Raw genomic sequence first — 16,399 nt, 5'->3', positions numbered from 1 at the left:
TATTAAAGGGTGCTACTGTACACATACTCACAACATTTCATTCACACAAGAAATAGTCTACATTTTAAAAATTCTGCACTGGCAAAAAAATAAAAGAAAATAAAAAATAATAATTCAGGAACCGAATACTTGTTATTAAAGGAATCGACACCAGAAGGATCATCTAAGTTAATATCAAGGGACATAATTTGTGTATGGTACATATGAAAAGGGGAGAGGTGCACAGCCTTCATTCACAATGCCAATTAAAGCTAAAAACATTGATAAAAAAAAAATTTAAATCAAAAATAAAACAGATTTTATTCGGTAGACACGAAACATTTGGTCCCAAGAGTCCACGCTGGAGCACAACAGATCAAACTGCAAAGCTGACATCCATCTAGTGTATAAAAGCTTGGAGGTGCTTTTCAGGTCCCAGAAAAGAAAGAGAAAAAAAATGTAAGTAAAATAAAAGAAATCTTAAGCTAAGAACAAATAGAGTCAACACAAGAGAACCCAGGATGTGACCAATTCAGTTCAAAGCTTGCTTTAATGTTTGAAATTATGGCAATGTCAATAACCATTTAACATAAAAATCAAAAGATGACTAACAACAACTATTAAAACCACAGGGTTGTCATAGGGATTGGTCACACATTCAAGGTTTACATCTTTTGGCCACAAGGTGGCAGACCCTAATGACAGGCACAACCCTGGCTTCATTTCACTTGGATACATAGAAGATTGTCAGACTTGAACACACAAAAACCCCAAAACAAACAAACAAAACAAAAACGCTTATTTAAAAGGGAAAAAAAAAATGTGCATAATTGGTTTTACTGTCCTTTGGGTTAGCTGTTGATGTGGTAATGTATATTTGTATAGACCGGTATATTTGAACGTGAAAATAAAACTTTGTTATTTAAAAAAAAAAAAACCCACCCACACACAAGACAAAAAACAACCCACCACTACATTATGAATTACATTATGAAAAAACTGAGTAAATCCATCCTGGCAGGCTTTACAGCAAGACAAATGAGAAACCTATGATATCGAAGTTTTTCCTTTTAAAAGGAAGCGATTATGCAGTCAGGAAAGTGCGGCGGCGGCTTCCTGACTTTAAAAAATAAAAAATGTTTCCATCTTTGTGGTGTCAGCTGGGTTCTTAAAAAGAAGAGGTACACCGTTTATAGCAAATTAAAAGTTGTGAACCCACAATGGAACACACTCTGGGTTAACACAGCCTTTACCAACTCTGATTTTCAACACTAACATAATCGTATCCTGTAAGCACTAAAACAATGTGTTAAATTTTTTTTTTTTTTTTGAAGAAAGTAAAGAATACAAAGACAGAATAGTATAAACTCTCCCCAGTAGCATATCACCCATGTCAACTACAGCTTCTCCTCCTGAATGATGGATCCTTTTTAGTAGTCTGGGCCCGTGTGCTCCAATGAGGCTTGGATGGAGATAACACAGTGTCCAAAATTTGTGTGTGTCATTGCTGGACATGGTAAAAATTGAAGGTTGGGAGTTTAGGATGTGAAAAATGTCCGACTCAAGGTTGTCCCTGCAGTGAAGAGGTCCCGTTTCCTCCTGAGGCGATACACTCACGCACTGACTGCATCCTTCTCCTTCTTGTCACTGTCTTCATGCCAGGTGAGACGTTCCTCATAGAAGGCTATGACAATCTGTGGGCACTTATGATTGGCCTCCTTTGCGAGCACGAGATCAGCCTCATCAGAGTCTTTCCTGGAAAGAGAAAGTTTAAAATTACCGCTTGGGTTTGTGTCTTTGCACAACCAAGATATAATATCTCCGTTTTCAAAACACTTGCAACATGCAAATTTTGTCCAACTAGTTAAAATGTAGCATAAGATTTCACACATTACATTAATTACATGGAGTGCATTTAAATTCCATCTGCTGCAAGTGATTTTTAAAATAACTTACAAGAAATTAAAAGAAAAAGAAATTTGAACTGTACAGCTTTCTGTGATAAATTAAACTACTACAACTATTATCTGACATTAACCCTTAAACGGGGCTTGACCAAGGATGAACAACAGTGTACTACCCTTATCCCTCAAGATAATATGCAATTACATACCATAGGCCAGCTAAGCTATAAATGCTGCTAAAGGCAATTTACAAATAGAAATATCAGAGTGTAAGAAGAATTATGTCAGTACAGCCTGCATACAGCAGAAGAACTGCCTGCATCTGAATGGTTGTGCATATAAGAAGATTTCTAACACTAGGTGCATTTATTGATCGATTTCACACAAAAACTAAAGGCAAAATTAAATCAAGACTTTCAGAACCTACCACTTCATAAGAAACATGAGGTCTCCACACGAGTCTGTTGCTCCAATGATCTTCTCCGGCTCAAGTCCTCTCTCAAAGCCGCGTGCGACTAGAATGTCATCCTGAAAGACCCCGAACAAAATTACTTTAGAAATCTGGATTTTGTATTAAACTCTTGAATTTACACCAGCTGTCTTTAAATGTAAACAGTCTCAGTTTCCACACACCTTAGATAAATGTGTTGTGCTAACTTAATGTCAAGTGAAAAAGGAAGCCAAATGCAGCACATTTCAAGTTCTAGACATCCTGCTTCTGCAGCCAAAAATAGTTCTTACCTCTTTTTTCTTCTTGGGCTTACTTCCACCTTCCTCGTCATCATCCGAGCTCCTCTTCTTTGAGCTGCTAGAATCTTTGGAGCGTCCAGAGGCGGCCGTGTTTGATTTGCTGGCCCCACTGCTGGGTGTGGAGGTCCCGCCACTGCTTTTCTTGTAGGTCTTCATGAATTCTGAAATAAGCTCAGGGCAATCCAAATTTTTCTCTGGTTCCCATGTGTTGTGCTTGCTGAGAAAGAGCACAGAACAGAAAAATCAGTGCAGCCTTAATGCACCAGTTTGGATTGGAAACTGCAAGATATGCTAAAAAATTTGATATCTTGCAATGTTTAAAACACTATAATCTAATGTTCCTTTCATGGTCATTACTGTGCTTTAGATGACAGCATCTGTGTCTAAGAGAGCTGTTCTGTTGTGCACTGGGTGCATCTTGGACCCGAGTGTTAGAATAGCAATCTCCAATAACCTACCTACTCCAAAATGTGACCAACTGTTTACAACATTTAATTTTAATAGAGATTCAAAAGATTTTTGACTATGGGAGCTATGACCGTTGTTAGTACATTTATTTAATTACTTACTCCGAGTATCCCTTCCACTTTAGGAAGAACTCAACCCTTCCTTTCACCACCCTCCTGTCCAGCACTTTTTCCACAACATATTCTTCCTCATCAGAGGATGAAGACTCTTCTCCGCGAGACTTTTTGCCCATGGTAAAGTTTGGTGCTTAACACAACGCGGTTGCAGGTGACACTTCCCTGTTTAGAAAGAACGGAAAAGCTCGCGTTAAAGATATTTGAGTTTTGATCGCTCTCCCACTAGCTCTAGTTAATAAAAAAAAACCGCACCAATTTTTAAAAAGAATAATGGCTACACAGCCACATCACTCCAATCGCAAAGCAGCTACAAATTACAGATCGGTAACACTTTAACATTAGCTAATTAGCCACAGCTAGCAAGATTGTTATCATATTTCAACGAGAGGCTTAATATCGTTATAGTTGTTTAATTGCAACATGCAACGTTAAAAAGACCAACTAAACAGTGCAGCTAAATATCCAGATCGCAATCTACTCGCTAAATCGGTGAAAAGTCGGTCACTGTTACTACAAAAACGTACAAATAGCAAGGACGACGGCTACTAGCTGAATGGCGCTAGCAGCAAAGCAAATGAAAACTTGCTACAGCAGGTAGCCTGCAAGCAACCGCTAAATCGAGCTAAACTACTATGCTATCAAACCATGCGCCCATATCTACAGCGGCATGAAACTGCAAAAAATAGTGTCTTACTCTTCTGGAGGTCCCAACCGTCGATCTGTACCCGTCAAACCCTGTCTTTGTGGAGGAGCGGCGAGGCCAACCTTTCAGCTACTTTAGCAGCTAGCACAACACACACACACACACACACATACACATACACACAAAGGTGCTGTGCGCAAAAAAGCGCGCGTTAAAGCGCACAATAACTGACCCGCCCCTCAGTCAGCTGATGATCTTCATATAAAGTGGTTGAATGTGCTTCTATCGTGTTTTTAAGTTTATTCTGTAACAATTTGGATTTTTTTTTTATCTTAATACGTGTGCACTCTGTATAGAAAATATTTTTCTTTGATAAGAAGGTGTGTATGTTAATGTGGGAGGTAGGGCTATTGCTGTACAAGGCTGCTGTGCTTCCGCCCACAAATCAAAAAAGGAATCATTTACGGTTCGTATGATGTTTAATCTAAAAAACTGACCATCTTCCTTGTGTTTTCCAGGAACATAACTTAGCGAGCTGTGCCCACTGTATGCTTACTGACTTAAAGCCGTTATACACGACAGACTCGATACCTTCTTCAAATTTTCCTTTTCACATACAACAACCGTAATCCATTTTTTCATTGTCGTCATTGTACACCAGGTGATTGGATGTTGGTAATGATTGATTCTATATGGCCCAATCAAAATTGAATCACTGCGGACGACAAACTGCAGCGGGAATAGCTGCCCAATTGCCGTGCGACAGGGGCGGTACCGTTGCTATTTATTGTACTGTTGAATAGCAGGCTACGCTCGTCTGACGCAGATCTCGGCTCTTCGCAAGTTACACAACACGTCTTCAAGGCTAAATCTGCAACATGTCGAGAGAGAGTGTGAGTACTGGGCTCGGGACTACTGCTCTGTTATTGCATGCGTTGTTTTATGTTAGAGAAGGTAGGAAATATGAAGTTGCGGCATGCTTTTGATTCGTAGTACAGTCTCCGGTTTGGGTCGTAGCTGTATTGAAACGCCGCCATTTTATAGCAGCCAGGCCTCGTGGCCTTTTGTTCCTGCGGGTGAGCTGCAGTGGAAATTTAGGACTTTGAATCAACATTTACGATGGGAAATCACGCTTAAATGCAACACTCGTTTAAATCACGGCTTACTCTGACAAATAAGTACTTAAAATATTTGCCCTATTCGCTGGTCTTTCAGCGGCTTTGCTAACGTTAATGGCGGCGGTGTGTCCCTCCTCCACACGCCCTGAATATAAATAAGGGGAGCAGGGAAGGATGTATGTAGACGGTGAACAGCATTAATTAATACTACTATCACATTAAAGTTATGGTTGTATTACATTAAAGCCGACATTGGAGAAGCTAATCAGATGTTATTGCATTGCTTTGTCTATTGTATAGGTCCCACGTGAGCCAGAGCAGCTCCGCAAGCTGTTCATCGGAGGCTTGAGCTTCGAGACGACAGACGAAAGCCTGCGTGCTCATTTTGAGCAATGGGGGACTCTTACAGACTGCGTGGTAAGTCGGGTTTCATTAAAGATGTAGTCATGATGTTTCAGTGGTCATGGTTTTGCAATAATGTAGAGCACGTTGGTTACTGGCTAATCCAAAAGCATTTGTCTTTCAGGTCATGAGGGACCCCAACAGCAAGAGATCCAGGGGTTTTGGCTTTGTAACATATTCATCAGTGCAGGAAGTTGATGCTGCCATGTCAGCCCGTCCCCATAAGGTCGATGGAAGAGTGGTAGAACCGAAACGAGCTGTTTCCAGGGAGGTGTGTAACAACTGGATGAGGTGCAATTGTTCTTGCATTCAAAAGGCGCATAACAATAACAAATGTCTTTGATTCCAGGACTCAAACCGACCAGGAGCCCACATAACTGTGAAAAAGATCTTTGTTGGAGGCATCAAAGAAGACACAGAGGAGTCACACCTGAGGGATTATTTCCAGCAGTTTGGCAAAATAGAGGTCATTGATATCATGACTGACCGCAACACTGGGAAGAAGAGGGGCTTTGCCTTTGTTACGTTTGACGACCACGATTCAGTTGATCGGATTGTCAGTAAGTGCAGAAGTTGACTTTTTTCCCCCAGACTGTTTTGTCAGACTTTTGATTGTTGGCTAGCTTGTTTACAAAAAATTCTCTCCACAGTCCAGAAATACCACACTATCAACTCTCACAACTGTGAGGTGAGGAAGGCCCTCACAAAGCAGGAAATGCAGAGTGCAGGAATGGGTATGGGAATGAGAGGAGGTCGCAACACTGGTGGCAGGCCCTATGATTACGACCGGGGCTTCAATCAAGGTACGGCTTATTTTGTTGATAGTGGAGTGATTGTTATACTGTGCGATAGCAAACCATATGATTATCTTATTTAGGTGGCAGGGGGCGATATGGAGATGGTCCTTACAATTGCAACGGGGGTGATGGTGGTGAGCATGGTTTTGTCGTGTCTTCCTATTTTCTTTGCATTTCTTAAATTCCACAGTGTATTTTAAGGCTGTCTTATATTTTTAGGCTATGGAGGTGGACCTGGTGGTCCTGGTGGCTATAATGGAGGTAACCGTGGTTACAATCAGGGCTACAACCAGGGTGGTGGATATGGAGGAAACGGTTATGACAGCAATGGTTATGGTAAGATAATGCCATTACACTGCCTTTTACTAGAATTGTAACTTGCTTGAGGTTGACCAATCCTACAAACTCTGTAATCACAGGCAATTGTGGTGGTGGTGGAGGCGGCGGTGGCGGCAATAACTACAACAACATGGGCCACTACGACCCCCAGGCCTCTAACTTTGGCCCCATGAAGGGCAACTTTGGTGGTGGTGGCGGCGGCGGCAGGAACTTTGGTATGAGTTCCCAGACTTCACAAGTAGATGCTTTTATGTATGCTGACCTCTTGTTTTGACTTTGTTTTTTGTTTTTTTTTGCTTCCAGGTGGATACGGAGGCTCAAACAACAGCGGCTATGGTGGACGTCCAGGACGATTTTAAAATGACAAAGTGGTAAGAGCTTGAGAGCATGCCTTAAGAGTCTCTCTTTTTTTTTAATGTAAAACAACAGCTTGTGGTGAGCAGGGAATCATTGAGTGCAGATAACCTTTAAACAAATTCACTCTGGATGTCAGGTCACAAAGTCAGTGCACAGTTAACAATGTTGTTCCGTATTGTTCAACAGGACTGAGTACTTAGGAGAGGAGAGCAAGGAGAGGAGAGCAAGCGAAGTGACAGGGCAACTGCAGGTTTACCTCCTAAATCTGCTCAGCCTATGAGTTGTGGCAGGTTACAGCTGCTGCAAGAAGAGATGTACAGTAGATAAATCATGGAGGGCCTTCATTTAAACATTTTGTCTTATGTTTTTCTTTTTTCGTCAATTGTGTTAATGGAAAGCAAGCATTCCAATGAGGTTTTGTGTAGATCTTCAAGTCTGGTTTTTATTTGTAACTGCATCAAATCAAGCTGAAATAAACACCTTTCAGTTTTTTTAACAGTCTCGTTAGCCTTTTCAGTGGTTTTGGGAAAGGGAGGGTTTACTATTAGGTGAAAATGGGTTCAGCCATATACATCACAAGGTGGCCGGGGAAAGTCAATATCAGTGTCTCCTACATGCTGGCTCAGGTCAGTGCATATGCAATACTGGTTAAAGGGCGGGCAAAGAAATGGTGCGCAAATGCCATCATCAGAAAAAGCCCATCACTTTGGTACAAGCTCTGCCCTGATTTCTGCAAAGATCACCTGGAGAATGCTAGCTTACATGCAAAGTCTATGAGGCTAGCCATGGAAGCAAGCTGAGGGAGAGAAGTAGCAAAACCATCGCCAGGATCATTGAAGCAGGGGAGAGTGAGAACAGAGGCCTGAGTCTAGCAGGCAGCAGCTACCAAAAGGCTTAAGTGCTGTTTGTAGGTAAGACCAGACTTCTCAACTACTGATGGTATATCTTGCATTTTGTCATGTAGCTGGTAGTGAGATATGTAGCCCAGTAATAATTTAATCAAGTTTTATGACCATTCTACTATTTGACTTAATTTGGCCTCCAATTGTGCATTGAGGCCCAAACATATTGCATGCTATGAAATGAGCAAATATTTTGTATTTTTGGGGTATTGTTTTACTTACAGTATTTCTATTTTGTAGGTAGGTAAGGTAACGAGACATGGACCCCAAAACCTGGCCTCATTTCTGTGACAATGGTTTTTGCCAGGTACTAACATTACTACTTCTAGACACATCTATTTTTTATTTTTTAATAATACATTTGAATTAATGTAGTTTTCTCTTCTCCCCACAGGTTGGCTGAAAATTCATGCTGGTGCTCAAAATATTTTAAGAAGGCTGCTGTGCAGATTTTATTTTTTTTAACCTTTTTTTTTTTTTTTAATAAAGTGTTTGTATAAAAACAAATCTCTGGTTTCATTCATTAAAAGAACATGAACAGTGTCCATTAATACATTTATGTGAAGCTTAACGTCATTCTTATGACAACTTCCTGTGTGACTCGGTCAACGTCGGTACAATCGGGTCGAATGTTCTCCAGAGTAAGGAAACTACCCAATTCTTCAGCATGGCTCTCTCTTCTGCATTGTGTGAGGTACCAGATAAATTTTACCATCTGGTGTCTGCTGTAAAGAATATTCATCTATCGAGTATGGTTGTCCATCTTCATCTCGCAAATGAGAAAATACTTGGGTGTAAAGATCTGTAAGACGACATTTAACGAATGCCAAGCTGCGCTGGAACTCGAGCCTTTCTTGTGCCAGGTGTTCCCTTTGGGCCTGGAGCTGATTCAGTTCTCTTTCAAGGTGAATTATGCTTTCGAGCTTCCTCTTCCTGCAGTTCTGAGCTGCGACCTTGTTCTTCCCCCTTCGTCTAATGTCCCTGACCAGTGCCAGTTGAGCATCTGTCAGAGTATACTGTGTCAGGAGCTCATTGAAGTCATCGACAGGTAGATTGATAATCTTATCCATGGGGAAGGGGATCTTCAAAGCTAAGGCCCGCCGCTCATCTCTGCTCAGGGGAGGGGTAGAGATGCTTCCTTGGGGTTTTATGTACATGTTAAGGTGTGAGCTTCCTCTGCTGGACATTGCAGAATCATTGTATAGGTCACTCAAGGCTGCAGCTGAACCCTGGTGTTTCATTGATCGAGGAGTTGGAGTACTCGGCTGTGGCTGAGATAAAATGGGTTGGGCTGAAAAATAAGATGGATGTGCACCTGAGTGTAAATATGAGTGAGTATGATTCTGGTAATCCGCTGAGTAATGGAGGTGGGATCTTCTTGTGTGCTCAGTCATGCTGTCTGGTTCGCCATCACTATATGCCATTCCTATGTCTACGCTTTGGTAACCTGGTGCGCCACCAACAGGATTATCTGGAGAGGCCAAAGGTGGACTGGAACCCAGTGACAGACCAGAGTCGGACTCCAGGTCATCACCGGAGCGAGTGTGTGCATTTTGTCCATGTACAGTCCACTGCATGTGCCCACGTAGTCCCTGAGTGAGACACGCATTGGTTCTCCTGTGCCCTTGATTGACACCTGACATATTTGTTTGCTCCCTAAGGGGCACAAAAGATTGCTGTGGGTGAGAGGAGATCGGGAGTATTCTCTGATTGAGCTGAGGTTCAGAGTTTCCATACATTGTTTCTGTGGAGGTGCCTAGACGATGACAGGTAGGCACCTCTTCGGAATAAAATCCATTGTAAGCCTCAGCGGTTCTCAGCTCACAAGCAGCAGGGGGCTCCGAGTGGGGCTGAGCCATCCCATACTCTCCCACAGAAGCCATGGGCTCCATGGTTTGGTACTGTGTTGTCTCATAGGGGTTTTCAGTAGGGACTTCGAACTCCTGTAAGACAAACACCCACTCATGACTGACAGGTTCAAAGATATGTCACACTCACAACAGTGAAATGACTAAAACCAATTAAATTTAAATAAGACCCCATGAGACAATCATTGTCTGTTTTTTTAAAGTTTATCTGGTTTGCTATACAAGAAAGTTTGCCCCCACTTCAACCTACCACCCATAGAATATGAAGGGCTCTTAAAGATGTGATCAGGTTCCACCTGGAAACAGAACGGCTATTGTGCAGTACAGGCGGCCACTAGCAATACACAGCATGCCCCCTTTCACAATCCTCCTATCCTGCCATCACTCAAATAGACCATTGTTGCCCATCTCACCTGGATGTATATTAGTTTTTCAACAAGTGTCACATGAAATTTGTTCAAACAAAGATATTCTGTCATCTATGAATCACATTAGTCCTACTTTCAACTAGACACAGAGAATAACGTCCGTGTGTTACAATGAGAAAAGATGCACACTTGTTCCTGTAGTGAGAGGGTTATTATTTATTTTCTTAACCCACGGAGTTGCAGTGGGATCCTTATATTGCTTGCTATGCCACTGACTACAACACAGCCTCAACAAAATATATTTTCCTTCCTCAGAGCTAAACAGCTGGCAGAGGATTTTTTTCATTGAAGCAGCACTTTCTCCAAATATACCTTTGGCGACTGTGGCCAACGAGCTCAATTTGAATTCATCTTTCCACAGCACTTGTTTTAAGAACAACTCTGGCTTTTCCAGATGTTGCTCTGTACATTATAGACACTGAGTTGAGACATTGTGATGAGGTTGCAGGTAATGCTTCCTTCCTGATGACTCTGCCAAGGCCCTTTTTTAAACACTGTAAGTGTAATGCTGCACCACCACTCCTGCAACAGCTAAGCTTGCACCCTCTTCAGAGTCATACGGGAATTTTGTACTCAATAGAAGAGGCGTTCTAGCGGAAAGTTTTCACTTTCTTTTTTATTGCTCTACCTTTCACAGCTACTGTAAATCCCTAAACACAGCTGTGGGCTTGACTTCCTCTGACATCTTTGTAGCTATCTGCTTGTAGACACTTAATAGCCCATACTGTTAAAGGTTACAGCTTGAGCTTGTATCAGCTACAGCTTAACAAATAAGTGAACCTGACTGTTCAGCTATTTTGGTCTTTTCTTGAGTTCAGATATCTCATCAGGTTCTTTTCACTTTAAACAACCAATTAATAAGAGAAGATAATCAAAGCAAAATAATGTGAGAGTTTCTGTTATATCATGTTCTCATTTATTTATTTATTCAGTGACTGATTTATTAAAATTAAACCCGAAACTCTATGATAATGTAACATAAAGAGTTGTGATGATGAAATCTACATCCGCAATGGGTAAAGTAAAATTTAGCATTGTTTTTTGCAGTGCTCCCAGTGTATTTGGTGCTATAGTTACCTGCAGCTCTGTGATGGCCATCAGCTCCTGCCAAGCCACATCCATCTCTGTGTCTTGAGGAGCTCCATGAGATCTCACTCCAGGGAAATTAGTTGGCATGGGCACTCCCCCACACAACTTGCCTGATGTGGCTGCTACCTTTTAGAAAAATAAGAATTTCTGATTTGTTTTGTGGATTTAAAAAAAATTATATTTATATGGACCTATCTATTTTACATGTTGAGGTTTGTGTTTTCATGCCTTGTAGACAGACCTACCTCACAGGGTCTCCTCAGAGGGAGAACATAGTTGGCTGTGGAACACATTCAGGAGACGCTTTTGTTGCAAAAATTCAACCTGGCAGAGAAAGACAAGAGCATGTCATGAAAGAAATATTACACTGAAAAAGAAGGAAATTCAGAAAAAATTACAAACAACGCATTTACTCCATTGACTCGTGTGTACAGGCGAACCGTTTAGTCACACCACTCCTTCAAACACAAATTCCCGATGAGTCTTTAGCACATTACACGTATGTGCTAAACAGACGACTGTTGGGGTGTTGTAAAGGTTCTGTTGGGCTACATAAAAGGTTCAGTTCAGTTGAGATGACTCCTCCCATCAGCTGTCTCAGGGTGCAGCTATGCCTACTGCTGATAAGACAATCTGCGGGAAAACAGCGTGCTCTATAAGAGTAACGGGGGCCTGGTGGCAGCTTTGGAAATGTTGGTGCAGGGCTAACATGCTTCCAGTAATGGTTCTCTCAACTCTTTTAATTAGGATAGACAGCATTGTGGTCATTTTTTATGTTTCATAGCTGTTTGCTCAGTCATTCAAAACCCAGTTAGGGTTCTGAATGGGACATCACTTCTGTTAGACCACTATAGTCTCTATCTGTTGACTGAGACTTTTTATATAACAATCTGTATCTGTGCTGACCCTGTTTAAAACACAAATACTGAAATTATAGTGGGAATATTCCTTGCCATTGTGGTTGATGACTTAAGGCTTTTTTTGTGGGTGAAAATTATGATAATCATCTTATTTCATCCATGCGGTTGAAAGGTCATTTTTATGAATAAAAATAAGTATTTTTGAGCAAGCAGCAGTTTTTTCATCAATTAAAGAATGACATGAGATCCATTTGTCATCCTCACATCCTTATAGAAAGTGGTCAGGAAATTATACTACTAATTAAAATTAAATAATTTAAAATGAAAAAAGTTAGGCTGTGTCTGAGGTTCCGCAGATCACAGTTTATTTCTTTTAGATATAGCCTTCAAAGGATCTGCAATTCCCTGCATTAAATAATTTTACTTAGATAGTCCAAATGTGATATAATCTCATAGTTTTCTTCATCTGCTGGACTTTTCTTCATTTTCCTTTTTTTATTTGAATGAAACATCTAATATAATGTTTCTGACCTTCAAAATCAAACCACATGCATTTAACATGCAAAAAAAAAAAATGTTTGGAGAGTCTGAGTAAGTCTGTTTGCAATTGCGTAAATGTCCTGCAACATGGAATTATAAGTATCGTATTCTGCTTTATCCAGTCCTCTGTTGGTGGTGAGTTGCTTAAGGCTCCTTCATGTACAGAAGGAGTTTAAATTCAAGATTAAGAACTAAATGAAAAGCAAAAATATTATCTAAAATGTCAAAAACATAAAATCTAATAAAGAAAAACCTTTATTTTACTGTAAATGTATTCTTTATTGCTTCAATGAATGTTAGTTTTACCATTAATGCAATACACTCATAGCACTTTTTTATGTTAGGCTTTTTATAAATCGCAAAAAATATAAGTAGGAAAATTACAGCCTCCAAACGTCGCTTTGAAAAAGCTTTAAAAAAGCAAAGTCTAAAAAATCAACAAAAGGAAGATATGAATGAACTTACCTGAGCAACATTCTCTGCGACTTCAGCTGGTGATGAGTTTAAAAAAATCAGATGTGAAGAAGAATCCTGGAATTACAGGCAAGAAAAGTACTGAGTGCTGCTGTCGCGGTGTTACTCACTTTTAACAGATCACAAGAAGTAAAACACATGAGGCCTCCCGCTCTATCTCTTATTCAACTGTGAGTCTCTCTTTCTGTTCAGCTACACATACAGCCACCGGCATAAATGGGATGGCTCAGTGCAGACAAACGCAATCTTCCTGTAAAGCACCCACACCACAATTTTTTGCACTCTTGTATCCTTAATAGCACACTTGCACCCCAACCTCCAAATTTCCCTTTTGCCCACATGACAAACCACAAACCAACAGTCTGGCACATAACACGGCAATCATTCTGTCAGTCCACAGTGGAGTAGGTAGATGTTTACAAATATATATCTAAACAATGTAAGCAATTCTGATTCTAATTGTGTAATGACAATACACATAAAAGGATCCGATTAAACAACTAAATGTGAGAGAAAAACTAGCCGTATGATTATCTCTGTCCCGGCCAAACCGTACAAGAACAATGTCCTTTCAAATCCTCCCAAAGGAAAGGTATGAGGAGTGTGATGTGGAGCACCTGGAGTCAGAGCCGGCATTGCAGTGAGGGCCCTGTTAAAGCAGGGGTGGGCTTGAAGGCAGGATTGAGACTTAGTTTAGCAGAGATGGAATGCACACCCTCCAACAGGTAAGAAAGACTACATTGTTCCTCTATCTGGCAGAGCAACCGCCAAGGGAGAGAGAGGAGCCGGGGGAGAATGGAGGGGAGCGTGTCTTACATAGCAAGTGACCATTACAATCCTTAACAAAAAATCCCCTCATTGCCCTGATCTGCAGCACTGTGAACAGTGAATTCACAAAGGCTGTGTGTTATAGAGAAACTGCCCCATTGTGCAAAACTTTTCACACAATTCCCGATGATAGAGATGCATATTTATTGTGTTGTAGAGTAATTCATATTTATTGTGTTGTAGTGTGTGTACAGCACTGGCAGCCTCACAGTGACAATGATGATTTTGGAACCAATCTGGGCCATATTAAATATTTGGCATCTTTCTTCCTCTGTTGCAGACCCCTTGCCGCGTACATTGTGTACAACACAATGGTTAGATTCACTCGTTCATCGATGGCACCAAATCACTTGAAGCTGTTATTTCAGCTTCTGTGTCAGACGCATATGTTAATACTTTGTATAGGATTCAAGTATTTGTTAAAGCAAGCAGAAGTAAACACATGCTTGGAGAACTGCTCGCAGAATTTCTCAGAAATGTGAATCTGAAAACCGATGTCACAGTCATTTCTTTCCTCGAACTGTAGTCGCTGAATTAACTTGTTAAACAGAAAGCGGGAAAACACACACAGACACGCATGCACACACACACACACACACACACACACACACACACACACGCATGCACGCATGCACACGCACGTCTATCTATCATCGTACAAAACATTTTAAATGAAAATGAAAATTTTACACATCTGCACAAACATCCAGAGAAAAGTTGTAAATGTGATGATAACTACATTTGAGTTAATTAATATAACATTAAATATACACTGATGGGCTACAGTTACAAATTTTATTCAGCTGTACATTCACAAGCTTTGGGAACATGGATGGTTTTGTATGGCCCAATATAATATCACATCCCACTGAGACATAAATCACAGTGTTTTCTCATTGTTCTAAGATGGAAAAACTAGGTGGCTGACTAAGTCAAGAAAGGTGAATGTCTACCAGGAATCAAAGAAGGGACTTCCCAACCCAAGTTCCTAGCACCCAGCCCCTGACTCAACCACTGCCACAGCATGCCAAAGAGCACCCTGTTATTACTGCAACCACAGTGGTTTTGAATCTGGACACAGTTCCCAGGTCAACGCCCACATTCCCTGTTTGTGTTTGTTTGCTTCAATTAGTCTTTGACATCTCTGCTTTCCAGCTTGCCTGAACCTTTCATGGCTGTCAGAGTTTACTTATTGTGTAGCTCAGTTCTCCAAACAACTGTGCTTAAAAAACAGGCCAGAGGTGCTGGCTGGGAACTGCCCACAGTTGAGTCGCTCAGGCTTAGATTTGCTTCATGTGTGTTACGTTTTGTATTGACGCTAATCTGAAATGATTTGTCTGCTGTTCTTTACGTGGTCGTTAAAATGTTCATTAAAAATTAAGGATTTGTGGTATCTCTGGTTTTTTTGTAGTATTCAGAAAGCTTTAGCAAACATGAGTGGGAAAAACCGCCTCATGACCAAAAAAAAAAAAAAAAAAAAAAAATGGATGTGTGCAATGGGTTGTGGTATCAAAAGGGGAATATTTTTGGAGGCAGTTTCTGGGAAGGGAAAAAAATAGAGAGGGCAGTTTAAGTTTTTTCTTTTTTTATATTGATTGAGAAAAAACTAAAAAGCTAAAAATTACAAAAGGGGTGACATGTATCAGGTAATGTGTGCAGCCGTTAGTGGGAATATGCAGATCGGTATCTGACTGAAAATGCAACCCATGTTATAGGATGTTGTTACACAGGTATCGCTGATACCGATGTGGCAGACAGAATGAAAAAATGTGCATGAAAGTTGAAAGATTAATAATCGTTTTGGAAATTAACTGGAAGCGCAATGGTCTGTCGTTCACACAGCATCAGTAGCTCTGTTTGTCACGATGGTCACACATTACCAGACATAAGAACGAGAAAATGAGGAACCTGAACATGCAGCATCATTCTTCTGAATGTCTCAATAGTGCCTGTGCTTATCTCAAGATGTTCAGATAAAGATAATGTTTTGCAACAGCAGTATTGCGTTGCCTGATTATTTATTGAGAGCCTCTTTTATTTTTGTGCAAGCGTGTTTCTCAAAAAAAAAGTTGACATGCCCTGTACAGTGTGAACTAACAGCGAATGCAATGTGTTGCAGTTTTTGTACACATCTATATTTGACTGAAAACGTTACAAAAACGACATAGTTTCAAGTACTAAACCCGAGAAATGTTACTGCTGAAGAATACAAAGCAACGCTTTTCCAAAAATATCTCGACGGGGTGTTGCATCACCGGGTCTCTTCAAGAGATTCTTCAAGCTCTTGGGAACGGAGGGGATGAATTGCTTTTCTATTCTTACTTCATATATGATTCCATTTGCTCAATTGCTTGGAGCCTCCTTTGTGTTATTCTTTGTTTAATAATACAGTAAGTATTTTATGTGCCATGTATGGACAAGCAGGCCAGTTTAGCAACTGTACTCTTTTACTATGGAGCCATGCTTTTGTAATAGTTGCTGAATGTGATTTGGCATTGTCTTGCTGAAATAAACAAGATGTACCTGAAAAACGGAGC

General features: G+C 40.6%; 3 protein-coding genes across 9 annotated transcripts; 1 reads left to right on the top strand and 2 right to left on the bottom strand.

Annotated features, from left to right (window-relative positions):
* Positions 1 to 510: 510 nt before the first annotated feature.
* cbx5 (chromobox homolog 5 (HP1 alpha homolog, Drosophila)) lies at positions 511 to 4,077 on the bottom strand. Its single transcript, XM_082519592.1, has 5 exons — positions 3,912 to 4,077; positions 3,203 to 3,379; positions 2,625 to 2,850; positions 2,311 to 2,411; positions 511 to 1,734 (listed from the first exon to the last, which is right to left on the bottom strand). The coding sequence occupies exons 2-5, from the start codon at positions 3,331 to 3,333 to the stop codon at positions 1,593 to 1,595; spliced, it is 600 nt and encodes a 199-aa protein (XP_082375718.1). The 5' UTR covers positions 3,334 to 3,379; positions 3,912 to 4,077; the 3' UTR covers positions 511 to 1,592.
* A 544-nt stretch (positions 4,078 to 4,621) lies between these two features.
* On the top strand, positions 4,622 to 7,369 carry hnrnpa1b (heterogeneous nuclear ribonucleoprotein A1b). Its single transcript, XM_082519591.1, has 10 exons — positions 4,622 to 4,753; positions 5,279 to 5,395; positions 5,505 to 5,651; positions 5,730 to 5,940; positions 6,031 to 6,183; positions 6,258 to 6,311; positions 6,397 to 6,513; positions 6,597 to 6,731; positions 6,820 to 6,887; positions 7,060 to 7,369. The coding sequence occupies exons 1-9, from the start codon at positions 4,739 to 4,741 to the stop codon at positions 6,873 to 6,875; spliced, it is 1,005 nt and encodes a 334-aa protein (XP_082375717.1). The 5' UTR covers positions 4,622 to 4,738; the 3' UTR covers positions 6,876 to 6,887; positions 7,060 to 7,369.
* Positions 7,370 to 8,113: 744 nt separating this feature from the next.
* nfe2 (nuclear factor, erythroid 2) lies at positions 8,114 to 13,793 on the bottom strand. 7 transcript variants are annotated; one of them, XM_082519585.1, is made up of 5 exons: positions 13,652 to 13,793; positions 13,026 to 13,091; positions 11,406 to 11,484; positions 11,149 to 11,286; positions 8,114 to 9,718 (listed from the first exon to the last, which is right to left on the bottom strand). In XM_082519585.1, the coding sequence occupies exons 3-5, from the start codon at positions 11,451 to 11,453 to the stop codon at positions 8,438 to 8,440; spliced, it is 1,467 nt and encodes a 488-aa protein (XP_082375711.1). In that variant the 5' UTR covers positions 11,454 to 11,484; positions 13,026 to 13,091; positions 13,652 to 13,793; the 3' UTR covers positions 8,114 to 8,437. The 7 variants fall into 7 exon arrangements, with proteins under 7 accessions (XP_082375711.1, XP_082375712.1, XP_082375715.1 ...); XM_082519586.1 differs by lacking the exon at positions 13,652 to 13,793 and adding an exon at positions 13,591 to 13,612; XM_082519589.1 differs by lacking the exon at positions 13,652 to 13,793 and having other exon boundaries at positions 8,114 to 9,431; positions 9,513 to 9,718; positions 13,026 to 13,285.
* Positions 13,794 to 16,399: the final 2,606 nt, after the last annotated feature.

The sequence above is a fragment of the Aulonocara stuartgranti genome, assembly GCF_965226115.1.
Source record: "Aulonocara stuartgranti genome assembly, chromosome: 20".
Classification (NCBI taxonomy): domain Eukaryota; kingdom Metazoa; phylum Chordata; class Actinopteri; order Cichliformes; family Cichlidae; genus Aulonocara; species Aulonocara stuartgranti.
Note: the sequence above shows the minus strand (reverse complement) of the source record. Positions and strands in the feature narration are given on the sequence as shown.

Bases quoted from the DNA above. Each gene is read 5' to 3' on its own strand.
- hnrnpa1b (XM_082519591.1), top strand. The intron at 5,396-5,504 runs GTAAGTCGGGTT...TTTGTCTTTCAG, and splicing joins GGACTCTTACAGACTGCGTG to GTCATGAGGGACCCCAACAG. The intron at 6,312-6,396 runs GTGAGCATGGTT...TTATATTTTTAG, and splicing joins TTGCAACGGGGGTGATGGTG to GCTATGGAGGTGGACCTGGT.
- cbx5 (XM_082519592.1), bottom strand. From the start codon at position 3,333: ATGGGCAAAAAGTCTCGCGGAGAAGAGTCTTCATCCTCTGATGAGGAA. The intron at 2,412-2,624 runs GTAAGAACTATT...GGGGTCTTTCAG, and splicing joins AGCCCAAGAAGAAAAAAGAG to GATGACATTCTAGTCGCACG. The intron at 1,735-2,310 runs GTAGGTTCTGAA...TTCTCTTTCCAG, and splicing joins CTCATGTTTCTTATGAAGTG to GAAAGACTCTGATGAGGCTG.
- nfe2 (XM_082519585.1), bottom strand. From the start codon at position 11,453: ATGTGTTCCACAGCCAACTATGTTCTCCCTCTGAGGAGACCCTGTGAG. The intron at 11,287-11,405 runs GTAGGTCTGTCT...TTTTTCTAAAAG, and splicing joins CTCTGAGGAGACCCTGTGAG to GTAGCAGCCACATCAGGCAA. The intron at 9,719-11,148 runs GTAACTATAGCA...TTTGTCTTACAG, and splicing joins TGGCCATCACAGAGCTGCAG to GAGTTCGAAGTCCCTACTGA.